The sequence below is a fragment of the Scophthalmus maximus genome, chromosome 17 (assembly GCF_022379125.1).
Source record: "Scophthalmus maximus strain ysfricsl-2021 chromosome 17, ASM2237912v1, whole genome shotgun sequence".
Taxonomy (NCBI): Eukaryota; Metazoa; Chordata; class Actinopteri; order Pleuronectiformes; family Scophthalmidae; genus Scophthalmus; species Scophthalmus maximus.
Genome location: NC_061531.1, coordinates 14,146,322 through 14,164,276, shown reverse-complemented (window position 1 = coordinate 14,164,276; position 17,955 = coordinate 14,146,322). Strand labels below are relative to the sequence as shown.

Sequence of the window (17,955 nt, the reverse complement as noted above, 5' to 3'; positions counted from 1 at the left end):
TCTTTACAGAACTTTCTCTATTTTTGCATTTTGTTGTTTATGACTGAATACTTTCACACCTTTAGGCTTCCTAAAACTCACTAGAAAAAACTGTTTGTTTATTCTTATTTAATAAGGATATAAATATATACGGGTCAGACAGAGTTTACACAGATGATGATAATCAAAGGTGGGGTTTTTTTTATTACAAAAGGTTATGTTTCAAAGTGGATAATACAGGGAAATGGTAATAAGAAAAATGTTGTCAAGCATTAAGCGCAAGATCTTCTGTGGAAATAATTTCTTTGCAGAATACAAAATTTCTCAAAAATGAAACAAGGATGTGCATCACAGAAAAGCTGGCGGGCAGCAGCTCTTACTTTCTCATCACCACACCGCCGTTGTCCTCTGAGCTCTTCCCACAACACGCCACTCTTATACTGTCAAACAAAGCCATGTACAGGATTGGGTGGATGCACATGTTGAGGATTGCCAGGCCCTTGGACACTTGGTACATGGTGTAGACCCAACAGACAAAGCTGTCTGGATAGCGGACCCTCAGGTACAAGTGGTAGGTCTGAAAGACGTGGTACGGCACAAAGGAAACGGCGTACAGCACGAGCACCGATGTGACCAACAGAGCCACCTTGCGCTTCTCCAGCGAGGTAATACTGACATTTTTCCACACCACCCAAATCACCACGCAATAGGAAGCGAAAGTAACCACGAAGGGAACCAGACAGCCAAACACTGCCAGAAACACTTTGTAAGTGAAGTGAGGGATCTCATCCGCAGGATTCTGGTCACAGAAGGACACGCACAGAGTCTTATCAGTATGCACATTGTGGCAAACAGTTGCAAATTTCAACACGGGGCCGGAAATGCCTCCCACGACGACCCAGATGATGACGCTGGCGGCTTTGGCGTGGGCAGGCCGCACATGGGAGCGGGTGAAGAAGGGACACGCGAGGGCCACGCACCGGTTCATGCTTATCGCCATGATGAAGAAAATGCTCACGTAGAGGTTGCAGGTGAAGAGAAACCTCTCGATTATACACGCGGCGTCGCCGAACACCCAGTGTTTCCCCAGCGAATAGTAGACGATCAGCAGAGGCAGGGTGAGGATGTAGAGCAGGTCGCTGATGGCCAGGTTACAGGACAAGACGACGCCGGTGTGCCAGTTCCTTCTCTCTCTGACCACCAGCAGCCACAGGGCAAACAGGTTTCCTGTCAGGGCCACGATGAACTCAACCCCGTACACCGAGGGCAGCAGGGCAATTTGGAACCGCTCACAGTCGGAGAAATTGTGCACCATCGTGCTCTCGGTTGAGGGTTATTTAGTGATCAATCTGCTTGCAAAAATCCGGAAATGGAAGTATGTAACATTAATCTTGACATGTTCAAGAACAGATTATATTTGATTTCTATGTTTATTTAGTTAGAAAAAACGTTTTAAACATTGCCTGTTCAGTGCTGGTATAATGTTAACTGTTAGAGACATTTTACATTTAGAAAAAAAAAATCACAAATTCAAATGTAAACCTGTACTCACAGAAAGGCAGATTTTTGCAGTTCACCGTGCCGTGATATCTGAAAAAAGAAAACGTGAAGAAAACTCTCTCATCTCAACAATTACACTTGCCTCAGCCGAGGAATGTGAGTGAGACGTGCATGAACCCAGGGTTCCTCTTATCCCTTTACCAGCATTTCGCAATTTGAAGAAGTAAAACTGTCACGACACCAGTGCATTGGTGAAAAACAGATCAAGCTATAAACAGCGCACCATTTTGGTGCTGCTAGTCATAGGGCAGATGCATGATTCATTATAGCGTGTGTTCACGTGTTAGTGGTCTTATCAGCATTGTGTTGCTACAGCAGCTCAGACAGCACTGACAGGTCAGAGGAAGCGAAGAGGAGAAGCGTCTTAACCTCAATCAATATGCGATACAGTAAAAATGCACAGGCTTTTATCCTACTTCTGCACTTATGAACATGTATTATCTTTGATTCTATACAGTTTGGAAGGAAATTCTTTTTTCAGCGATGCTCCTCATAATTAGGAGTTAAGCAAAAGAGAAAACAAATGTTGACCTAGGTTCATGTGTTTATTCTTCAGTCAAAACCATGCAGCTTCCGGCTTTCACCTCCCTTTCTGCTTTGACTAATCATTCTAATGTATTGAATATACAATAGAATATATTTTCTCGTGGTGAAAATGTATAAAGACAGGCCTAACTTATGGATGTGATAGTTCAGTTCATATCAGACCATAGTAAGTTGTTATGAAATTCTGTGAGAAGTTATGTTCAGGACTGCTGCATTGTCAAAACCAACAGAGAAAAGACATGGGCGGAGAACAGAGTAGGGGAACGAGTGAAAATAGAACACTGAGTGGGGTTAAAGTTTCTGTCTCTCTGAAGACTCTTGTTGATCCAAAATGCTACAGACAAGAACCAGCAAAATAAGACAGTGGCGGTTTTAGTGATTTGGAGGCCCAGGGCAAAGAACAAATTGAGGCCCACCCCCATGCCCCAAAAAAGAAAAAATATGTCGATATGAAAATGGCAAATTAAAAAAAAAAACACTTGTTGCTGGGAAGTGATCTATGTGACAGTTATGAATGAAAAAATTACGTAACAATACCAGCGACTGTTGGATCAGTCTACCTTCCTTCATTGCAATATTATACAATATGCAGCATGTTTACAATTATTATTACTATTACTAAAATTGAGGTGTGGAGCAGTTTCCCCCTCAAGGCTCATCCACCTGCCCATGACGTCACCAACTGTGCGCTTTAACGCGGTACCAGTGCGCATATGACGCATGTCGCGCGGTCAATCATCGCACAGTGAAAGATATTGACAGATTCGGACTTTTCGGTTCAATAACTTACGAACGAAACATTCTATGAACACAAGCGTAGCCTCTTCCCAATCAGACTTGTGTACTCAATGAGCTACAGCGACATTTTATATAATAATAACGTCTCCATGTGCAGCGGCAGCGAGTGCCCAGGGATGACAGACACAGACAAACACACACTTCGCCGTCCACTCACTCTGGATTTGCCGGTTTTCTGCGTCGACTTTTCGTTTTGTTAAAGTAGAAAGGGGCATTGTGTCGATGACTGGCTGCGCGCGGCGTGTGAACTGGACTGGCGCTGCCCTGCTGCTGACACTCGTCATGCAAACGAGCGACCTGCGACCTGCGCTCGGCGACGGAAGATGAGGAAGAAGAAGTGAGAGGTCTCACTCCTGCCCCGTTCCCCGATTAACTCGTAGGCTGCTAGGCTGAAGTGCTTTTAAAAAAAATAAATCACTAGGCCCCTGTCAACTGCTCCACTGGTAAAAACCCCATTGAAAATAAAAAATATTCCTCATGAGATTCTCTGCATTGGCTCCTGCTAAAACCAGGAATATAATTTAACCTCCCCCCATCCTCACCTACAACCCCCTGAAAGGTCAGACACCATCATATCCTGGGGGTTTATCACCCATCATCTGCTCACTTGAGCCTACAGAAGTAGAAAGAGGACGATGAACCTTCCGCTGTCAGGCCCTGAGGAGCCGTGAGGCCAACACCATGTACATTTCAGAGTTGGCTGGAAACGTTGATTTCTGGTAAAGTGCATTATGACGTGGCTCAGGTTGGCCCCTGAGGAATTCTTCCTCATTAGTTTTATTATTAGTCACATTACTAGTTTTATTTGTCTCATCAAACAACTTCACGTGGAACCAGTATTTTGCCCTATTTTTTTTTTACACCAGCTCACTCATCCACCAAGTTGGCAAGAACTTTTTTTTTTTTTTTTTTTTTTAAACACAATTTATTGAACAAGTACATTTTCAATATTAATTCAGACAGTGTGGAAAATATATCACTTTCTTTATCACTACTGTGCCTCTGCTGATTTTCAGCAATAAACAGTCCCACCAACCATCACTCATGGCCAAGGCCCTTCACAGGCAGTGATGGCGAGTGGATTTCTTGCTGCCACCTGGTGCTTCAGCGTGATAACGCATTCAATGTCCGAGTCCAGGAAGAAGGGAGGGTTCAACCTTTCCCCTTCCTCTGTTTGAATCCTTGCTTCGCTCCTGCACCCTTCTTCTTGAAGCCGGGCTTGCCTTTAGGTTTGAATTGGTTGTCCTTATTTTTCTTCCCACCAAATGTTTTTTTGTTTCCATCAAATTTTTTCTTCCCACCAAATTTATCTTCTCTATCACCGTATTTCTTGGACCCAAACGCCTTTCCTCCAGGCTTCATTTTCTTTCCAAATGCTTTCTCCCTGTCCCCAAACTTCTTCAGTCCTTTTCCCGTTCTGTCTCTGTTCTGTCCTCCAGGACCATTTCTCTTTGGAGATTTGACATCTCCGTCTCTTCTCTGTGATTTACCAAAGGGCGGCTTCCTCCTATTAGCAGGTCCATGTGACCTTTCTGGGTCCCGCCTCTTCTTGGCAGGGAACATGTCTACCAAAAAAAGTCCAGTATCAATAAAAATACATTAAAAACAACACCGAGTGGCAAATGTATTTAAAGTACACCATAATTCACCTTCATCTGGCTCCTCTCCTACAGCCTGTCTGTAGTACTCCACCTCGTCATCAGATTCGACAGCAGCTGGCCGATCATCCTGCCTCCCAGGATCCTCCACCTCACCGTCTTCTTCGGTTTCAGCGTGTTTCCTTTTGATGCCCGCCAGGCTCTTTTTCCTGTTGAAAGAGGAGAAAAACGATTAAACACCCAGGGCAAGTGGGAAATTAATAAATGGCAAGAGTTTTAATTTTCTTCAAGACCAGCTCACTTGTTCTCTTCTTGTTTCTCCTTTTTCTGAGCAACATTCTGCGACTGCTTTTTCCTCCGACCCTCCTTCTCCTTTAGCTGGGCTTCCTTCCTGTCCAGGATCTCCTGTATTTCCTCCTCTGTCTTGGAGACTGCAGAGGTAGTAGTATAAAGCAAAATCTTCACTGAAGACCCGTTTGTGCCAGGTGTAGATTAATCTAAGTACGCTCCCAAGTGTATCAGTAAGCGTTTACTTTTGGAGAGGAATCATAAAATTCATATTTATTTTGTCATCATGTACACCAGAACAGCAAGTAAAAATGACGACTTAATGCTAAATGACTCACTTATGGAGTGATACATCACATTCCCCTCTCCCATCCCTTCTTGGATCTTCGTCAGCTGCAGAGTCATGCGAGGACCGATCTGAGGAGAACAAAATGCAGCTTCCATTCCAGCAGCATTATAATATTGTTTTTAAAAACTTCACTCCCTCTCGCATTTACCTCAGTCAAACGCACAGCACTCTGTTGGGATGCCATGTTGCCTCTTCCAGAGTAGACCTGTGGCAGTTCAGTAATGTTGTGCTCCCCGTCTTGTTCGGCTTCACTTTCTGAAAGGTTCGCTCCCCTGAGTGGTCAGAAAAGTACAAAATGGTTAGAATACAAGACCACGTCAACAAATCCACAGATGTGATGTAGTTCCCCGTGACCTCAGTAATAATAATCTTACTTCATCAGCAGCTCACTAATGTCCTCAAACTTGCCCATGTTGGGGAACCTCTCCTGCATCAGCTTCTTGACTCCTCGGCTCATGCCGACGGGGACGACCTTCAGGCTGCTGCAGGTTGGGAACAACACCATTTGGGTCACTTTGACATCTCATCAATAAATGCCAGGAATATGGGCCAAGTCTGTGGAGGCTCATCAGTGCGTTTACTTTGAACATACATCACTGAACAGTCAAGTCATGATTGTCATCATCTGAGCCGTCGACACGAGATTGTTTCTGAGATATTATAAATCTAATAATCATTTCTTCAATTTCATGGATCACTTAGCTTTGTTTTTCCTTTAGAAATTACTTAATACCGTGACACAATGCTAACATTTTCAGGCATTCTTTTTTGAATTTATCAGTATCATTTGGTTTAACTGCGAGCATTACAACACAGAGCTGACAAAACCCAAAATGCAACTTGTGAAGCTCTCTGCATTTCCCTCTCAGACACCAGCAAATACTGAGAAAACAGCGACCATCTTAATATTTATGACAAAAAATTGTTACTTACTAGTGTCGAAATTCTATTTGCTGAGACTCTGGGTTGTAATTCACCATCACACATCTCTTGATGTTGTTGAGGCTGACCTGAAAACATAAAATACACATTTATCACCAGAATCAAGACTAGACTTTGACAGCAAACAAATTGTTTTAGCCTTACAAATGTCAGAAAGCGTTTACTTTTGAAAATTCTTCAGGTGAAATCAGAAGACTATACATTCATCATGCTAGCAAGGCTGTTAACCTGTGGTTTCTTTAATGCAACAGTCAGGTTGGGCGAAACAAACCTTGTGCACGTTAATGGAAGGAAACATGTTCTGGAACATGGTGGCCATGAGTTTGATGTGCATGCCGTCTGTTCCAAAGTTATTGAGGATGAGTAGAGGATGGTGTGTGAACTGCTGATCGTGCATCCTGTGCTTCTTCAGAGATGAAACCACATCTTTGATAAGAGAGTACTGGAGAAAAAAAAGAAAAAAGCTAAGAGTCTTTATCAAGGAAAAACGGCAACAGTTTAAAATGACATACAGTTTTGGGCAAATCAGTGCGTTTACTTTGAAAAACATCATTCAACAGTCAAATCTTAAATTGTCATCATATAGGCCCAATTATGTATTTATATTTCATATCCTTTTTATGGGTTAATTCACAGTATTTACCTTGAGCACTCTGAAATGAAGCGTGGGACCTTTGGGAAGTCGTGCAAGTCTCTGAAAGAACAAGAAATGCTTAGTTACATAAGTGAAAGCTTAACAAGGAAACTATACTTTTTTTTTTTTTTAATCCTCCAAGAACCATTTGTTTGTGGTGTGAAGTGATCTCACCATGTTGACGCTGCTGGGGGTCTTGCTGAAGATCATGAAGTGCGTCACCCCGAGTGGTCCTGCGATGGACACAAAGTCTTTCAGCACGTTCTTTTTCTTAACCTGGCAGAAAGAAAAAACACAAGTGAGCGTGCAGCAATGTGAAAAGACCTATTTGATATTACAACTAAACGGACAGCAGGCTTAAAATTAAACCTGCCCTATAAAAAGCTCTAGTTTTTCAGCATCATTAAGAGGAACCACATACATTCTCCAATCAAACTTTCTACTTAAATCGCAGCACCGTGGCCTTTTACAGCAGCTACACGGGGCGGTGAACTCAGTCATAAACTGGGTGCAGCTGTAACAGGCGGACCGACCTTCAGCGACTCGGCGGTGTAGGGCTCCATGACCCTCCGCACGTCCAGGATGAGCTGACCCACGTTCTTCCCCACCTGGCCCCGGTGAAACACGAAGGAGTGGGGGACGGCTCCGTAGGTGTGCTCGGCCACATGGTTGGCGGTTGCTCGGGATTTCTTCTGGTTCTTGGTCTGAAATAACAACATCCACATATTAAATGGAATATCAAAATTTGAGAGAAATACAAATGTCTGCGTGAATCAAAAAAAAAAAATGGTGAGAGAAAAAACCCACGACATATACCCAAGAGCTAACTTGGCTAACAACATGTGGCTAATGTTAAGGGAACGTAATCACTTTCATACCGTTATCAAACAGCCACCACCAAGTACAGCCAGATAAACAATAGATTCCTTAATATCGTAAACTATTTTTTCCAACTAAGAACAATAATTAAACAGCCTCTTGAGTGTTATCAGCTAATGCTAACCTGTTAGCACAGGCCGTGACGTACCTTCGCTTTCCCCATAGTTCAGCCGCGCGTCGAGCAGCCAGGTGAACAAAGTCACGTTAAATGTGGTTTAAAGTGTTTTTCTGCTGCAGAAACAAACTACATTCATTCTGACAGCAAACACTTTCCGACGACTACTTCACTGAAGACTCCGCACGACGTCCTGCACATGGCTCTGCTCGCGTGTGTCACACTTAATACGTCCGTACTTCCGGCGTGCCTGGTTAAAAAAAAAAAAAAAAGAAGAGTTCCTACCTTAACCGGATATGGGCTATGGCAACATTATAATGCACAAAAAAGGAAAGAAAAAAACATTCAATGGAATATCAGTAATAAAACAAAACTCTTTATTCATTTTGGTGATAATACTGTTGTACTCATAATTCATTTTAGATTTTGAATGCAGTATCTTTACCTGAAACAGGGTTTTTGCGGAGTGACACTGCAACTTTTACTTAAGTAAAAACTTTGAATACATCTCCACTGCTTTAGTCAGACAAAAGACTGAGCTCTTGCGTGTTGTCCAAAGGTGCCTGCAGAATATTAGTTCCAATATATGTAAGGATGATGTAATATTGCTTGTAATCTGTCCATTTTCCCTGTCTATTTTTCTAAAATTGAGTGAAATGACAGTCCACATGACCATGGACAATACTTTAACTGCAAACAAAGAAAAGCTATGAATCAAACTAAAGATTTTTCAATAATAACGTTAAAGTGGAAACCACTGTGTTAGTATCCCACATACATTTGAGGTCTTCATGTGATAGTTTGTGTCAGAGTAGCAGGTTGATGGCAGAGGGAGGAGACTTCTGCACTGAACACACAGCTAAAGAAGAACTGGGGGCGGCACCATTTGGACAGTTAGTAATTAGTTGTCTCCTTCTTCAGAGATCCTGGGACAGAATCCCCAGGGAAGGAATGTAGCTACCGAAAAAACTTGGGTATTATTCTGTTTTCGGTTGTTTTTTTCCCCTTAATATTAATTGCAAAATTTTTCAGCATTCTGCTTCGCTCAAACATTAACAGAACACTTCAGACGACTTTTGATTTGGAAGAAGCGGCTCATTTATGTGACTCTTAACGATTCTTTGAACATGTGATTTTTAAAATGTGTCGGCCTTGATTTTACATCAGTGTGTGCTGGAAGCTATTGCCACTCTCTGGAACAGAGCAAACTAGTCCAACACTTTCCAGCTGCCACGGTAAGTGATGAATGGTCTTTTTCTAATATCATCTCTTTTAGGTAGACTGAAATATACTTGCACTGGTTATGACATTCAGGTTAAATCATTATACTACATATTGTTATTTATGTACCAGAAAAAAGCTGTCCTTTTCCTGGTTTGTTTTACAAAAGAATATTGTTTGACAAGCGGATTACTACCATTGGTACTCGTGAGGTTTTTTCGATGAGAAAGTTGCATTGTATTGAAGATGTTTGTGTAAGATGTAAATATTGGCTTGATTTGATTCATGTGTTTATGGGGTTGACCGTGGTGGTTGTGGTTGGATGTAGAGCTGACCTGTCTGTTGACTGTGAGATGGAGGTGTGTTGATTCTGGCTGGATTGTGTTGACTGTTCAGTGTTGACCTGCTAATAAATTCCAGGCAGGGGGAAATGTGTGTACTTTGACTTTGCAAGGAAACATCTGGTCAACAGTCAAGACCCACACAACGCTGTTTTCCTTGAAGACAATGTTTATGTTGTGTGTCAAAGTGTCAGAAATGTATCTGACTGATTAATGTTCAGTCAAATATTACAAGGTGATATTGATGTGTTCTCACTGCCTTGATTATTCTCATTATGTCTTCTCCTGCACGACCAGGGTGTCCTCAGAAGCTGGGCAGATCCATGGAGAAGACACTGACAATAGGTCTGACTCTTTTTCTAACCCTCTGTGTGGACATACCTGAAGTTGGAGGACTGAAGGAGGGTGCCAATGGAGAAAACAATCAGAAACGTTCATCACGATCTTCAGATACAAATGGAAGTCGCTGCTCCTACACCTTCATTGTGCCACAGCAAAAACTGACAGGGGCTCTGTGTTTGAACACACAATCTGCCACCAACAACCACTCTGAGGTGGCATTGCTACGGGCGGAGCTCAAACAACAGCTGGAACAGCTGGAGAAACTCCGGGGCCAACTGGACCAGGAGGGGGCCCTTGCCATGGAGGTAAGAGCCCTGCGCAAAGAGAGTAGCAGCATGAATTCCCGCATTGCCCAGCTCTATGCCCAGCTGCTACATGAAGTCATAAACAAAAAAGACCAGGCTTTGGAGCAGCGAAGGGTGGAGAACCTGCTGCTAAATGCTACAACACAGGTGAGCAGAGAACTGCAGTCCCTGTTGGTGTTTGATTCATCTCACTGCAAAGCTACATCTTGTCATAATCATCATCAAACTCATCCTATATCTGTTGTGGCTGCTGGAACATCTCAGGCACTGCAGGTGTCCAGTAATTACAGGGAGCTGGAGAAGAAATATGGAGCCCTCACCTCCATGATGAGCTCCCAGAACCAGCTTATTGCTCGTCTGGAGAAGCAGTGCCAGTGCAGGGACTCCACCCACCAGCCTTCTGTGGTAGGGAACGAGAATGCACGTGTTGGAAATTCATACTGGATTTGTTCACAGGAACTGAGAATGGTGTGTGGTTTTTGTGTTGGTCTTGACAGGCGATGACTGAGCCACCAAAAAGCCAGTCAAACGTGCATCCTAATTACAGCTCCGAAGCCAAAGAAATGACCAATGATGTTCAAAGGGACCAAAGTGCTCCTCCACCACAGCAGGAAAAATCAGAGGGAGTCCAGTCCCTCCCCAGCACTACAGCTAACACTCCTACAGACCCCCCTTTCATTAGTTTCCCTGTCACAAAGACTCCAGGTACATATATGTCAAAATGTTATCTCGCAAAAGTGCTTGATTTGAATTAAACCTGTGTGTATAATAGTGCCAATCTTCTGTCAGAGTTATTTAACTGCTCAGATAAGCAGCAGAAGCTGATGGAGTCAGTGACCTGCTGGTAAGAGCCCTATCTCACTGGGAATGCCTAAACAATGTCAAAAACAGCTCAGCGCTCTTATCAGGGCCTTATAATAAGAACACACACATGGAGGACACCATTTGTTGGAGCTTTTAAGTGACACTTACTGTAAACTTGCACAACAGGAATGTTTGAAATGACAAAGTAAAGGATTAGAACAGTCCTTCCATCAAGTCAGCAGAGCCATGGTGTGTGACTCAACGCCACCTAAAAGGTCTGATGAAACGGGATGTGGCGTTGCCACATCCCGTACATGTGAATATAACTGAGTGTCGAGTACTGACACTTTTCAGGTCAGACTAATTAGACATTATCACTTGAGATTTTCCTCTATGTATACATTCTTTCTCTCTGTTCAGATTCCTATGTTCATTTTATCACGGTGACACGAGACACTGAACATGTGTCTGGAATTCCTCAGCTTTAAACAGATAAGCTGAAGCCACATTGAGATGATGAGATCTTTCTGACACTTAAACAAAATTCCATAACTCTCTGCAATTGGCACTGGTTTGTGTCCAAATTGCCAGTTCTTGGTTAAAGTCTGTATAAATGCAATGTCTGGCACAACATGAGGTGACTTCATGTCAAAGGTTTTACTGTCTTGGATCAACTACTAATGACATTGTTTACATGACTATTCAAAACTAAAACGCAATATTACTTAACAATAAAATAAGATAATCATATATATTTTAATATAACATATCTGCAAGTTAATTTTTTTAAATTATTTCTCTTACACCCTGACTGGGTGGCATATTTTTTTCTCGACTCAGGGCCATGGCGGGACTGCCAGCATGTGTTGGAATCAGGTGAGACCACCAGCGGGATATACCTGCTCCGCCCGCAGAGCGCTAACCGCCTGATGCAGGCTTGGTGTGAGCAGAGTCGGGCTCAGGGAGGGTGGACGGTCATCCAGAGGAGACAGGACGGGTCGGTCAACTTCTTCAGGACTTGGGAGCAGTATAAGGTGATTTGATACATCCCGGGGCTCGTTATCTGTAGAAACAACAGTCTGCTCACATTTGCTAATTAGCACTAAATAATAGCTTAGGATAAGGGCAATGTCATTTGTTGTGAACGTATGGCCATAAATCAAAGAATTGAACATGTTTAAATCTGTATCTAAAGATGCTGCCAAATGAAAAGCTGAAGGATCATCAACGTTTATCCCGAGACCGACATGAATGTTGACTCCAACATTCTTGGCAATCTGTCTGATAGTTGTCGATTCAGGATCACTAAAGTCAGGAGGATTCATCCACTGGGGAACAAAAAATGTCCACAAAATACTGTACCTATCCATCCAATTGATGTTGAAGTGTTTCACAGGATAACTGTGAAACACTTCATCAAATAAATAAACCGCTGATTGTGCAAGAGTGAAACATGAATCACCAAATGTTGAGGTATTTCAGACTGGACCAAAGTGGTGGACCGACCGACCAACCGGCGGACCATAACAACCTCAGAGCCATACTGCTTTGCTTGCATGGCTAAAATTGAGGAATTAATACAAATGAGCAACACAAAGGACTGAAAAAAAATGCCCTCAGATTAATCTGGGCTGTTGGTGCATTACAGCAAGGCTTTGGGAACCTAGATGGAGAGTATTGGCTCGGCCTGGAACACCTCTACTGGCTGACTAAACAGGCTCATTATAAGCTACGGGTGGCTCTGGAGGACTGGCAGGGCCGGCAGGTGTTTGCAGAGTACGACAGTTTCCTCCTGGAGCCGGAGAGTGACTGGTACCGACTGCGGTTGGGGCAATACCAGGGCAATGCAGGGGACTCACTCTCGTGGCACAACAACAAGGCCTTCACCACTCTGGATCGAGACAAGGACGGCTATACAGGTCTGCTCTCCACCTGCTCCTGTTTGTGAATCTCTCTGTTGGCATTGTGATTTTCTCTTCTCATAACTTTTTCGGCTCTTCTCTTGTGTTATCAGGTAATTGTGCTCATTTCCAGAAAGGAGGCTGGTGGTACCACATGTGTGCCCACTCCAATCTGAACGGTGTGTGGTATCGGGGTGGACACTATCGCAGCCGCTACCAGGACGGGGTCTACTGGGCAGAGTTCCACGGAGGGTCCTACTCCCTGAAACGAGTTACCATGATGATCAAACCCACGTAGCATGGAAATATGATAAACCAGTGTGAAAGATTCTCTGACGTGTGTAAAGGGAATTCAACAATGTCTAAGAGGCTGTTGAATAAAATCTGTCTTCACAGGTTTATTAGAAGCCATTCAGTGAAAGATGTTTAGACCGTGAATCATTGGGTGATGACTAACATGTTTTTAGTCCTATCTCTGTGTTGCAATTTCCTGACAAGGTTTGATGTTATCCAATTTGCTATGTACTTTTCAATAAAATTGCGCCAAATCAGCTTTTGTGTGGAAGTTTTTAAAACACAGTTTTTGGAAATATACACAATTTGATTGTCACAAAATGTGGGAGGAGGGGACTATGGCTTCAACGGTTGCTGCTCCAAAAGTTGTGGTCGTGACGATATATTTCCGTTTTACAGGCGGTTTCCTGTTCACTGGGGCGTAGACTTCCGCTTGTATTCCTTCATTCAGGTCGGTTAACTGTCAGCAGAAAGTTATCATCATCATCATTACCATCCTCCGAGCCACAATTAAACTAGTTCCACTCCTGAAGCTGGAAATCGTCTGGACCATCCTGAGGCGCACTTCTCCTCTTCCATCCACCTCCTTCCTCCCGCATGCTGATCTAACATGCTGCCTCTCAGGATGTCGCATATCCTCATGCTCATGTTTTCACTTTGCGGTGAGTGATAACAATGCTCTACACACATGATGTACGTCTGCAGGAGCCTCTTAGAATACTGGGGTGCTTTCTTACTTGCTCATAGTTTTGGTAGCTGCACGTGTGCCCGGTGATGCAACTACTGAAGTAAGTTATAGAAATATCATAGGATAATTTGGAGGGAACCAGAGAAATGAAAACTGTCGTGTGTGTAGTCTTTGGCTTTTTAACAGAATAAAGAGAAATTAAAAACTCTTTCTTAAAATAAAACTTTTTTTTGTGGGAGTGGTAGGTGTGATAATGTTTGTGGTGCAAATATCCGCTGCACTCTCTTTGACATTTGACTCTATGGCTTTACAAAATGTAGCCGGTCAACTCCAGTCTTAGTACAAAGTGGTTTACAGTACAGTTTATACAAAAGCTGAAATGAAACTGAATTTCTACACATGAAAGGCGCTGCCGATATTTAATTATTCAGGCTCATTGAACAGTGGTAATGTTCAGATGACTATAGGTCCCAGCATGCTGCGAGCTAATACTCAGCCTCGCAGTTAACTTTGACATGCGTTGGTGACATGAGCCACCAGAGTGCAGCAAAGTCAACCTTTAAAGTCCAAAAAGAACATTACTGTTTTGTCTACCAACAGATGCGGATGTTACCTGCCCAGCTGACCAATTCATCCTGAATCCCCCTGAGGTTATAGCAGAATATGGACAGGAGGTCGTGGTAAACTGCACCAGCACAGACGATGATTTTGACGAGATATACTGGAGGGATGGAACCAGACAGTCTGAAAAGAACACTGACGGTTCTTCTATTTCCTGGACCCTGCACCTGTCAGACTGGAACATAAAGCCCAAGTGCATAATAAAGCTGAATGAGTCATTTGAATGCAGTAAAGACCTTGGAATGACCATATTCAGTAAGTGTAACTTCAAATAAATATTATGTAGTGAAGGAAAAAACGATCAGAAGCACTACAGTTACTCAACTATCTCATTTTGTGTTTTGGTTTTTTTGGACAGAGAATCCAGACACGGTTGTCCTGTATCCTATAAAGCATGTAAAAACTACGGTGGAAGGGACACAGTATGAGCTGCAGTGTGATGTCATCGATGTGGCTCCTGTTCAGAACCTCACTTTGACGTGGTACAGAGACAATCAAGCGATCAAGACAGAGTCTTTCACCAACACAAGCACAACACCAGTGAGCGAGTCGTCTATTTTGACAGTCAGCGTCAACAGAGAAGACAACAAAGCTCAGTTTAGATGTGAGGCTAAGTTGGACTTTACACCACGTGGACCAAAACTTCTCGCCTTTTTCGACACACACAGTCTTTTTGTGCATTGTGAGTAAACAGAACTCATTTTCCTTTTCCTTTCCTAAACGTTTCAAAGTTTAAAAAGACTAAATTTGCTTCTTTAGATGCTCCTGAGCTCAACAGCAACACCAGTAATGTTTTCTACGTGGGAGTGGGTGACAGTGTCGCCCTGAGCTGTGGCGCTGAGGGTAACCCTGCTCCTCAGTTTCACTGGACCCGTGATGGGGTGAACATGACGGAGCTCACGGGCAATCTCAACGTCACGCACGTAAACACCACCGCAACCTACACCTGCACAGCTACCAATGACCTGGGAAGAATAACTAGGCACATCAGTGTTCATGTGATAAAAGATGTCATGGCAGCGCCTGCTGTGGCCACGCCCACGCCCAGGCCCACGCCCGAGGCACGAAAGGGTATGCTCCTCTCGTTTACATTAGCTTCGATAAAGAATGTGTATCACTGGTGTCTTTGTTCATCTAATTCTACTTAAACTACTGATGAATATGTTTTTACTTCTGAATGGCAGTTTGCCCCCCAACACTGACGCCTGCTGAAGTCGTGGTGAGATTTGGAGATCCGGCCTCCGTTAATTGCAGCACATCAGCTACAGATGTTTTAGGGATGGGCTGGGAGGCTCCGATTGGAGGCACTGGGTTTGTAGACCCACCAACTGTCACCTGGACCGTGGAAAGACTACAAGACTGGAGCATAAATCCCAAATGCTACATTACTCTGAAAAATAATCATCAGTGTGATGCAATGCCAGCCATCACGCTTTATAGTGAGTATAAGTCTACAAACTGTTCTGTACATTATCTTATCTTTATCTCAAGGTCATTACCACACATAATGTTTGACATATGTAAATTAATGACCTATTGCTTACAGAAACTCTATGTGCCATGTAACTTCAAAAGAAAAGGAAATATGGAGGATACGTTCAATAGCCTGGAATAGCACTGATTAAAATGTGGTTTTTAAAATTGTGGTTACAATGTTAGGAATGTCATTATGTTCCTTTTTTTCCTAATCAGTTATCTCCCTGTGCTTTATTCACAGAGACGCCAGACATTGTGTCGGTCTCTGCGTTGGCTCGTGGGCCGATGGTTGAGGGCATCGAGCACCTGCTCCAATGTGACATCATCAACGTGGCTCCCGTGCAGAAGCTCACAGTGACGTGGTACCGAGGCCACGAAAACGTGAGCACACAAAGGTTCAATGACACCCTTGTGACCCCAGGCAATGTGTCGTCCACCTTGAGAGTGACTCCTGAGAGAGAGCACAACGGTGCACTGTACAGATGCAAAACTGAGCTTCACCTCGGACCCAAAGGACCAGAACCCATGCCGACGAAATCCTCAGAGCCTTACACCGCTGTTGTGCACTGTGAGTTCTCCATACATTGGATAAATAGATATTTATCCTCCTGCTAATCTCAATTTTAATCTATATTCATGTTCATTCATAGATAAGCCAATGATGCAAGATTGTCCAACTCATTACACTGGCGAGGAGCACAAATTCAGGATGGACATGTTGCCCTGTAAAGCTGATGGGAACCCTCCACCCACTGTTCACTGGTACTATGAGGGCAAACTGATCAATGCATCTGAGCCTCTCACCAAGGGTCAATCGGGCAAATACACAGCAGAAGTCTTTAATAGCCTCTCCATGAGCAACAACTCCATTGATATCACCATCGAATGTGAGTACATCAAACCTGCTTGAGTGCAGATATTGATTCATTCAAAAATTCCTGTGAGCACCGTACCAAAGTTTACATATTCTTTTGGCAATATTTATTCTGAAAACTATGTTGACACTATGTTCACAGACAGCCCTTCATTTGCCTGTGATGATCACTATGAAGTTGAAGAGAAAGGTAAGGTGGGAGTCGAATGTGAACCAGAGGGAAAGCCTCCTCCCGTCATCGCCTGGTTTAAAGATGGAATAGAGATTTCTCCACGACACTGGAGACAGCAAGATAGTGGAAAATACGTACTAAAAGCGACCAACAAACACGGAACAGCAAACCACACACTACATCTGGAAGTTCTCTGTGAGTTTTAATGTTTGGCAGCACGAAAATAACGTGATTTGGGATTCAGAGATGAATGTCCTCTTCTCCGATCTGACCTTGTTTTTCTCCACAGTTGCACCTGAGTTCAAGGAGGGAAATAACAGCAAGGAGGTGACCCCGGGCGAAAATGTGACCATGGACTGCAGTGCTGACGGAAACCCTGAGCCTGAGGTCCTGTGGAGCTACAACGGTGCCGTGAATGTGAGGGAGACCGCCGGGAGGCGCCAGAGGAGCATCATTGTCACAGGAGCCACGTCGACCAATGCTGGTGTTTACGTCTGTGTTGCCACGAATAAAGTTGGGAGGGTGTCAAGATCTGTGACACTGACGATGACAGGTCGCTATTATTGATTCTGTGGACGACACGTATAGAAAATGCATACAAAGAAGTGATGTTGCAGAAAAAGAAAAAAATTCTTATGGCATCAGAAGTGAGACGCACACGTTCAATTCATGTTATTTTATCTTGTTTTGTCTTGCAGAGTTGAGAGGACGAGGCCTGCTGTCAGTCATTTGGTGGTTGCTGATTCTGATTTTCATCATCATCTTCCTTGTCCTTGTGGTCATTCTTTCCAGATGTTGGAGAAAACATGGACAATACAGCTTTATCCCTAACAATGCCATGGAAGGTTCAGATATTCCCTTGACTACAAAGTCTGATGGGACCAAAATTTAAGGATGTTTACTTCTTGCTGAATAGGTAAGATTAAACCAGCCCGGGGGCAAGAATGGCATGTAAATACTGTTGTGTTTTTTTGTACTTGGTACCTGGTACTGTCCTGGGCTGTAGATTAATACAGATCCTCTTGGCAGAGGTATTAAATTAGACCACTTGTTTTCCAAGCAATGCTGCAGACACTGCAGGTGCATTATACGATTGTTTTTTTTAACCTGTAAGGTTTGTATCTTGGTTTGTTCCCAGTAAAGTTATGCCTGTGTCAAAGTGGTTTGGAAACTCATTTTTTCTTCTTCTTACTGCACGTCCACATTTCAATGAGAGCAAAAACCTTTG

At 43.3% G+C, this 17,955-nt stretch overlaps 4 protein-coding genes across 4 annotated transcripts; 2 read left to right on the top strand and 2 right to left on the bottom strand.

The window, feature by feature from the left end:
* Positions 1–157: 157 nt before the first annotated feature.
* On the bottom strand, positions 158–3,209 carry p2ry11 (purinergic receptor P2Y11). Its single transcript, XM_035614597.2, has 3 exons — positions 3,041–3,209; positions 1,532–1,569; positions 158–1,328 (listed from the first exon to the last, which is right to left on the bottom strand). The coding sequence occupies exon 3, from the start codon at positions 1,292–1,294 to the stop codon at positions 356–358; it is 939 nt and encodes a 312-aa protein (XP_035470490.2). The 5' UTR covers positions 1,295–1,328; positions 1,532–1,569; positions 3,041–3,209; the 3' UTR covers positions 158–355.
* A 568-nt stretch (positions 3,210–3,777) lies between these two features.
* Positions 3,778–7,927, bottom strand: ppan (peter pan homolog). Its single transcript, XM_035614595.2, has 12 exons — positions 7,722–7,927; positions 7,228–7,398; positions 6,869–6,970; positions 6,704–6,754; positions 6,332–6,502; positions 6,052–6,128; positions 5,493–5,600; positions 5,267–5,390; positions 5,108–5,186; positions 4,783–4,912; positions 4,533–4,690; positions 3,778–4,448 (listed from the first exon to the last, which is right to left on the bottom strand). Exons 1-12 carry the CDS (start codon positions 7,734–7,736, stop codon positions 4,036–4,038), a joined length of 1,599 nt encoding a protein of 532 aa, XP_035470488.1. The 5' UTR covers positions 7,737–7,927; the 3' UTR covers positions 3,778–4,035.
* A 662-nt stretch (positions 7,928–8,589) lies between these two features.
* angptl6 (angiopoietin-like 6) lies at positions 8,590–13,153 on the top strand. Its single transcript, XM_047328388.1, has 7 exons — positions 8,590–8,923; positions 9,548–10,044; positions 10,162–10,302; positions 10,395–10,602; positions 11,542–11,735; positions 12,350–12,620; positions 12,716–13,153. Exons 2-7 carry the CDS (start codon positions 9,574–9,576, stop codon positions 12,898–12,900), a joined length of 1,470 nt encoding a protein of 489 aa, XP_047184344.1. The 5' UTR covers positions 8,590–8,923; positions 9,548–9,573; the 3' UTR covers positions 12,901–13,153.
* A 162-nt stretch (positions 13,154–13,315) lies between these two features.
* icam5 (intercellular adhesion molecule 5) lies at positions 13,316–17,886 on the top strand. Its single transcript, XM_035615103.2, has 10 exons — positions 13,316–13,558; positions 14,185–14,460; positions 14,564–14,887; positions 14,965–15,276; positions 15,390–15,644; positions 15,923–16,249; positions 16,332–16,568; positions 16,698–16,922; positions 17,017–17,280; positions 17,426–17,886. The coding sequence occupies exons 1-10, from the start codon at positions 13,507–13,509 to the stop codon at positions 17,617–17,619; spliced, it is 2,466 nt and encodes an 821-aa protein (XP_035470996.2). The 5' UTR covers positions 13,316–13,506; the 3' UTR covers positions 17,620–17,886.
* Positions 17,887–17,955: the final 69 nt, after the last annotated feature.

Excerpts from the sequence above, each read along its gene's own strand:
- icam5 (XM_035615103.2), top strand. The coding sequence starts at position 13,507 with ATGCTGCCTCTCAGGATGTCGCATATCCTCATGCTCATGTTTTCACTT. Across the intron at positions 15,277-15,389 it reads CACGCCCGAGGCACGAAAGG|TTTGCCCCCCAACACTGACG; the intron begins GTATGCTCCTCT and ends TCTGAATGGCAG. Across the intron at positions 16,923-17,016 it reads ACTACATCTGGAAGTTCTCT|TTGCACCTGAGTTCAAGGAG; the intron begins GTGAGTTTTAAT and ends TTTTCTCCACAG.
- angptl6 (XM_047328388.1), top strand. The coding sequence starts at position 9,574 with ATGGAGAAGACACTGACAATAGGTCTGACTCTTTTTCTAACCCTCTGT. Across the intron at positions 10,045-10,161 it reads TGCTAAATGCTACAACACAG|GCACTGCAGGTGTCCAGTAA; the intron begins GTGAGCAGAGAA and ends GGAACATCTCAG. Across the intron at positions 10,303-10,394 it reads CCACCCACCAGCCTTCTGTG|GCGATGACTGAGCCACCAAA; the intron begins GTAGGGAACGAG and ends TGGTCTTGACAG.
- p2ry11 (XM_035614597.2), bottom strand. The coding sequence starts at position 1,294 with ATGGTGCACAATTTCTCCGACTGTGAGCGGTTCCAAATTGCCCTGCTG.
- ppan (XM_035614595.2), bottom strand. Across the intron at positions 6,755-6,868 it reads CCCCCAGCAGCGTCAACATG|AGACTTGCACGACTTCCCAA; the intron begins GTGAGATCACTT and ends TTGTTCTTTCAG. Across the intron at positions 6,129-6,331 it reads CTTCCATTAACGTGCACAAG|GTCAGCCTCAACAACATCAA; the intron begins GTTTGTTTCGCC and ends TTATGTTTTCAG.